The sequence below is a fragment of the Spermophilus citellus genome, assembly GCF_964194105.1.
Source record: "Spermophilus citellus genome assembly, chromosome: 17".
NCBI classification, from domain to species: Eukaryota; Metazoa; Chordata; class Mammalia; order Rodentia; family Sciuridae; genus Spermophilus; species Spermophilus citellus.
Window position 1 is genome coordinate 41,956,029 of NC_138199.1, and position 7,253 is coordinate 41,963,281.

General features: G+C 40.9%; 1 protein-coding gene across 7 annotated transcripts in view; it reads right to left on the reverse strand.

Moving 5' to 3' along the window:
• Positions 1-4,325, reverse strand: part of RAD51C (RAD51 paralog C) — a 36,987-nt gene extending 32,662 nt beyond the window's left edge. For 5 of the 7 annotated variants that reach the window (XR_014019444.1, XM_081272087.1, XM_081272086.1 and 2 more), the window contains exons 1-3: positions 4,113-4,325; positions 3,272-3,530; positions 2,539-2,705 (exon numbers count right to left, since the gene is read on the reverse strand). Coding sequence is in view for 6 of the 7 variants with exons in the window: in XM_081272087.1 (XP_081128213.1) it covers positions 2,539-2,705; positions 3,272-3,530; positions 4,113-4,230 (544 nt within the window). In the remaining variant the exon portion in view is untranslated. Of the gene's footprint in view, positions 1-2,538; positions 2,706-3,266; positions 3,531-4,112 lie in introns of those variants that run through there. The other 2 variants (XM_081272088.1, XM_081272089.1) reach the window with 2 other exon arrangements.
• Between the last annotated feature and the right edge of the window lie 2,928 nt (positions 4,326-7,253).

Consider the following 7,253-nt stretch of genomic DNA (forward strand, 5'->3'; position numbering starts at 1 on the left):
AGCATCTTACTAAGTTTTACTCGTATGGACATGTTGATGATTGTAGGAAAATAATACCTTTGTGTGTGGGAGGGGACTTTACTGGGGATTGAACACAGGAACATTCTACCACTGAATTACATCCTTAGTCCTTTATATTTTTTATTTTGAGATGCACCTGCTAAGTTGTGTAGGCTGACCTCAAAAAACTTGCAATCCTCTTGCCTTAGCCTAACAAGATGCTGGTAATATAGGAATACACCAGCACATCTGGCTGGAAAAAGTGTTTTTTCCTACTACTTTCCCAAGTTCTCTGGCTGAAATAAACTGACTGACAAAGACAGTTTAACAATAGAAAAACAAAAATTGAATAACATGCATCACATATATAACAAATGGGAGTCCAAAGATTAGCATCTCAAAAACTTGGTTAGAATTTTGGCTCATTTTACCAAAGGAACAATAAATTCTTAGAGAAGTGAAAAGACAAAGGAAAAGGACCTTGAGTCTCTAGAGCTAGCAAATTGTAGGAAGGCAAATATATGGGAAATTAATGGAAGATAAAGACTAGCTAATGAAGGGCTGGACTGGGGCTCAGTGGTAGAGCGCTTGCCTAGCATGAGTGAGGCACTGGGTTTGATCCCCAGCATCCCATTTAAAAAAAAAAAAAAAACCTAAATAAACAAAATAAAGGTATAGTGTCTATCTACACCTAAAAATATTTTTAAAATTTAAAAAAAATAAAAAGACTAGCTAATGAAGTTTGTTACTTAGATTCCTCTGTTGGCTGATTCCTCCATGCTGACAGAGTCTAAAATTGTCTCTGGTGATTATTTTTTGTCTTTCCTTGGCAGAGAGGGGAGAGAAAACACCTTAGCACATTTGCCTTGTTTTTATGAAAACACGGACAAGGTAGAAAGCTTTCCTTTATATTTTTTCTCAATTGCCTTCAGCTCAAAATAAACCTTTTGCCAAAATGGCATATTTGGGGGTGACATGTTCTGCCAGTGTACAATGTCTTTTAGTAGATGTTAATGGTAATTAATTAAGACACTTAGTACCTACATGAAAATGAAAATATACAGCTAATTATACTTGCTCAATGGAAGTACAAGCATCTTATGAAAAGCATCCCTTTCTTAAACTTCTAGAGAAAAATATAAGGACTGAAAATGCCTGTAATTCCACCTACTTGGGAGCCTGAGGCAGGTGTATAAAATTAAGGTCAGCCTGGGCAACTTAAGGACATCTGTCTCAAAAAATACATGCCAGGTACAGTGGTGCATGCCTATAATCCCAGCAACCAGGGAGGCTGAGGCAGAAGGAGCTCAAGTTCAAAGCCAGCTTGGACAACAGCAAGGTGCTAAGCAATTCAATGAGACCCTATCTCTAAACAAAATACAAAATAGGGCTGGATATGTGGCTCAGAAGTTGAGTGCCCTGAGTTCGATTCCCAGTACCAAAAATAAATAAAAATTTAAAAATAAACAAATAAAAAAGACAAAGTGCAGAGTATGTGGCTAAGTGGTAGAGTGCCCCTAGCTTCAATCCCCAGTTCTACAAACAAACAGAAACAGTAAATAAATAAAAATAAAGGGCTCCGGATGTTGCTCAGTGGAAGAGCATTTTCCCAGGATGTGCAAGGCCGTAGATTCAATAGCCAGTACCACACTTACAAAAATAAATAAATAAGATGAAGATAAAAATAAAGCAAAAGAAAACAGTCAAACTACCCACTTGCTTTTACATAATAATTAAAAAGATAAGAATGGGGGATGGGGTTGTGGCTCAGTGATAGAGCGCTTGCCTAGCATGTTTGAGGCACTGGGTTCGATTCTCAGCACCACATATATATAAAGTCCATTGACAACTTAAAAAATATTTTAAAAAAGAGATAAGAATGGGATCCTAATTGGAATAAGTTATAATCCATGTTTGTATAATGTCAAAATGTAATCTACTGTCATATATATGTAAAAAGAACAATTTTTAAAAAAGTAACTGAAAGGACAAGAACTTGAATATAATCTATCTTTTTAAAAAATCCTTTTTAATCTAATAAATACCCCCTAAAAGCCTCCCAAATTCTTAAATGATACAATTAATGTAGTTATAAAGTAAATTATATACTATTTAAAGCCCCCAAAGGTCAATCAGCTTAACATTCTGAACATTTCTAGATGTAGATTTCAAAGCATTTGGTTATTGGAAAACCAGTGTGGAAGTCAACATATACTGAATGCACATAACAACATTCACTCATAATATGATGTCCACATTAGCTTATATCTGGCCAGTTGGAATATGATGTTTTGAAGTCATACACTGAAATACATGCATTGGTTTGCCCCAGAATTACTACAGTGAGGTCCATAGAAGGGGAAGAAAAAGCCAGTTCCAGCTATAGTGCTTGTAACAGATGCAAGAGCATTCGACATTAATACACTGTTAAACCATTAAGCTTCACATTCAGAATGGTCTCTTGCTGAGTTCTGAGATGGGCACAAATGCAAACAACCTTCGTTACACAGAAAGAAAGAGGATCATTTGTTAACTTACCTTCTTCCATGTGTGTTCCTGCTATAAGATGAAGATGCTGAATGCAGGCAGTAGCAAGGTCTACCACTCTGTCAACCATAAAGCTTCCCTCTGTATCAATAAAAACTGCTTCACCTGCCACTCCTCCAAAACATTCTGGTATCTGCACATCGATTGCCAACTGCATACTGTCAAGAAATAAGTTATCATGATCATCTACTGCAGTGTTTTTCGAACTCCAGGTAATGACCAGTTAGGTACCACTAAAGTTTTATAAATGCAAATACACTCCCCAAGCAAAAGAGATGGCTGACTCTCTGTGGACCAGATGATTGTGAATCAACTGATGCTTGGATTAGGGGAAGACTGTGCCTATAAAATCAAGATTAAGAAATTTTTAGTGCTTTCTAGGCTTCTGGAAATAGAAACCTATCTTATGCATAAATCCACTTTCAAACATTTCACTTTCCAATATATTCTCAGGAGTGAATTAATAACAGAAGGCTGCCTGGTGACCACATCATATTGCAAAGGAAACATTTTTGATACCAAAATAATTGTTTCAATTTATCAAGATATGGTACTGAAGTAATATAAATGGTAAACTGGGTTTTGTTCTATGCACACACACATATACAAAATTAAGAGCACACCTTTTATGGTTTCTTGACTGTAAACACACAGCACACCACACTCTACTACTTACATAAAATGTTATTAAACCTGCCCTTAAAAGGGGAACATCTTACTTTACCATAATTGTGTTTTTCCAACACCTGGTGCACCACAAATTTCCGTTGTTTTCATTAAGGGTACTCCACCGCCAAGAATATTATCTAGTGCAGAACAGAAGGTAATAATGAAGCCCTGGGTTTGCTCCTGCTCGAGAAGTTCCAGTGCTGTACACTTCCTGCCTGACTCTGGCGCACCAGCATATTTTGGTTTATTTGTGAGACACTCTCTTCTTATAATCTGCAGAGTTTCTAAAGCCTCCTCTTTAGATATTCCAACTTCTGAAAGTAAAATAACAAATAGACCATTGATTTTAGAGATTTAAAAAACAAACACAATTATGGGTTGTCTTCATTAATTCTTTTTTAGATAACATGATAGTAAAGTCAGGTGCAGTGGCACACGCCTGTAATCCCAGCCACTTGGGAGGCTGAAACGAGGGGCACCAAGTTCAAGGCCAGCCTCGGCAACTTAAGGAGGCTGTGTCTCAAAAGGGCTGATCGAGGATGTGGCTCAATGGTAGAGCACCAACCAGAGTTCAATCCCCAGTATGGGGGGGGGGGGTGTCCACAAACACGGTTTTCCCAACCATCCAGTGAACAACTGTTCTTTGTTTTGGTTTCTTGCGCGTGAGCGCGTGTGTGTGTGTTTGTGTTGCTGCCCCACGATTACTGAGCTACATCCTGGGCCCCTTCGGACGAATTTCAAGTGGCCTCAAGGAATTCTTTCACTTTTTAAACGAGGCCGCGGGAGGCAGCACGCAGACAGTGACTGAACTGAAGCCTGAGAGCTGGAGAAAGAAGACTGAGGTGGCGGGGGCGAGAGCGGACCCTGTACCTAAGCTTGCCGTCAGCAGTCCTTACCTTTGCTGAGTTCGGAGGGTTTCACCTCCAGGAGTTCCTCAGCATTCTGGAAACCTGCAGACACCAGCTTCACCCGTACTGCAGGAGACAGCGGGAAACTCACCAAATCCCGCTGCATTTCAAAGCGGAACGTGTCTGTACACTACAGCGCAGACCCCACCCCGGTACCTACGTCCGGGAGACCAAAACTCCGCACTCCCGCGCCCGGGCTGTGACGTCAACCGTAAAGCGGAAGGGGCGGGGTCTGCGGCCTGACTGCACGAGGCTTTAGCTTTGCGACTGTGGGGAGTACGTGTTTTCTTTCACACCTCCCAGGCTTCCGATGTGATTCCTTCATATACCGTTGAGGGTTTCTCCATTTAATGTACACGGTGACAATAAAAAGATGGATGGCCTCCATCTTAGGAATGGAGAGCTTGGCACAGCAGGCCCTACACATCACATTGTCTCTGAACTGTCCTGTTGAGTGGAAGCCTCAGTCATTAACAGGAATTAATTCCCTGAGTGGGGATAGTGGGAGCAATAAAAGAACACAGGCTAGTTAACCAATTTTTTGGTGTGACAAGTCCAGGAAGCAGTCATATAAGGATTAATCTATGCTTATTATAGTATTCCAGCCCCTTGACTCTTCTCGCTAGCCGTCCCCCCTTTTCTGCCCCCCCCCCTTAGCCTTTCCCGCCCTCGCGAGGGATTGTGGGCCAGACCCCCCACCTCCGCGGGGAGACTCTTAGTCCAATCCCCGCACCCACCCACGCCTTCCCGCGAGTCAACCCTGGAGCATGGAGGCTTCTGAGACCGTTAGCACTTCACGGCCTGCTTAGCTTGAGAAAAGTAAGCATGTAATGACCTATAGTGGACTGGCCTCTGCTCCTCGTGTCCTGAGCGGGTGGGGGTGGGGGTTCGACTCCCGGTAGAGTTGCAAAGGGTGTTGAAGGCCTGGAAATGACCCCTTCTAAAATACAAAACTAGGGGGAATTGGGAGCTGGTTTGGAAGGTGATTTTTGAGGTCATTTCTTTCCTAGGGATTATGATTTATTTAGGGGAGTAACTTTTACCCTACTTGTTGGCCACGATTTTTGGGGGGGGGGGGTGGATTGAAGCCAGGGGCACTGTATCTCTGATATCCCCAGCTCTTTTTGAGCTTCACTGAAATGCTGAGGCTGACCCATCAGACTAGGAATCCTCCTGCCTCGGCTTCCCGAGTCGCTGAGATTACAGTTACAGGCATACGCCACTGCGCCCAGCCTTGGCAACGATCCTACCCTTGATTTTTCTTCCCAGCTTAAAGGAATTTTTTAAATATCATGAAATAGAACTAAGGAACAACATTCTGCTGAGCACTGTAACAAATCCCATACATTTCAAATGCTCATAGTCATGCCATGAGGAAGACTAGGACGTAGAAACTCAGCAGGTTTCTTCAAGCCAAAATTCAACCTAGAACACTCTTTGTTACCTCGAGTTACCACCAAATTGTATACCTCTTTTGAGAGGGGAGGATTTCAGAAATTCCTAACTTGGTAGGGTAGGGAAAGTTTGGTAGAGATAGTCAAAATGTGGTTGGTATAAGTACATTGCTTAACATTGTGGTTTTTTTTTTTTTTTTTTTTTTTTTTTTTTTTTTTTTTTGGGTGGGGAGCCAGGGGCAGGGGCATAGGAATTGAACTCCGGGACACTCGACCACTGAGCCACATTCCCCAGCCCTATTTTATATTTGATTTAGAGACAGTGTCTCACTGATTAACTTATGATTTACATCTGGTACTCAGTGGCATTATCTAAATATTGTCCTCTTGAGAATTCACACTTATTTTTGTAAAGCAATCAGGTTCTTGGGTGAAGAAGACAGTGTTACCTTAGTCAGCAATAACTCTTTTCAGTTTGGTGAAACACAGTGGAATTGGTCATGTTTAGAATTTCGTTTCATCTGCAGGGAGGGTTAAGAAACTAGTCAAGTGCTAGGGATATATAGCTCAGTGGTAGAATACTTGCCTTGCATGTACAAGGCTCTGGGTTCAATTCCCAGTACTACCAAGAAAAGAAAAGGAAAAAGTAACTAGTGGACTCCATGTGAAGCTACACAATTAGCTGCTATTAGTATTTTCCAACCCTTCCTCGATTTGCCTATAATAATTACCATTTTTATCATCATTCTGTAGTAGCTGTAGTCCCAGCTACTTGGGAAGATGACTTGAGCTCAGGAGTTTGAAACCAGCCTGGGCAGCATAGTAAGATCTCTCTCTCTCTTTGGGCTGGGGATGCGGCTCAAGCGGTAGCGCGCTCGCCTGGCGCAGCCCGGGTTCGATTCTCAGCACCACATACCAACAAAGATGTTGTGCCCGCCGAGAACTAAAAAATAAATATTAAAAATTATCTCTCTCTCTTTAAAAAAAAAAAGATCGCTCTCAAAAAGAAAAAAGAAAGAAAGCTTGGGATGTTGCTCAGTGGTTAAGTACCACAGGATTCCATCCTGGTACAAACAAGCAAACAAAAACTATGGTTCTGATGATTCTTAATCCTTATGCTTATTCAAATACAGTCTTTTGCTTAATCTATATGTTGCAAATATCTTCCCACTTCGCCATGTGTATTTAAATTTTGTTTTATGAGGGTTTTTTTGTTTTGTTTTTTACTTTAGAGAGATTTTCTATATGTAACCTAGTCAAATTTTGTATTTAATCTTGATTTTGGTAACATGCTTAGAAAGTCTCTTCAAAATTAGAAACATGGACATACCCAATGGTACACATCTGTAATCCCAGCTATTCTGGAGGCTGAGACAGGAGGATCACAAGTTTGAGGTTAGCCTGGGTAACTTAGTGAGACCCTGTCTCCCAAACTAAAATATATAAAGGACTGGGGAATGATCTTAGTGATAGCATGCTTGAGGCCCCAGTTTCAATCTCCAGCACTAAAAAAAATAAAAAGAAAGAAATTATAAGCATAATTTTTTAGCATATGACTTAAATTTACATTTGAATATTTTAATTTGATTTTTTTAAAGATAGAGGGAGAGAGAGAATTTTTCAATATTTATTTTTTTTAGTTATTGGCGGACACAACATCTTTGTTTTGTATGTGGTGCTGAGGATTGAACCCGGGCCGCGCGAATGCCAGGCGAGCGCGCTACCGCTTGAGTCA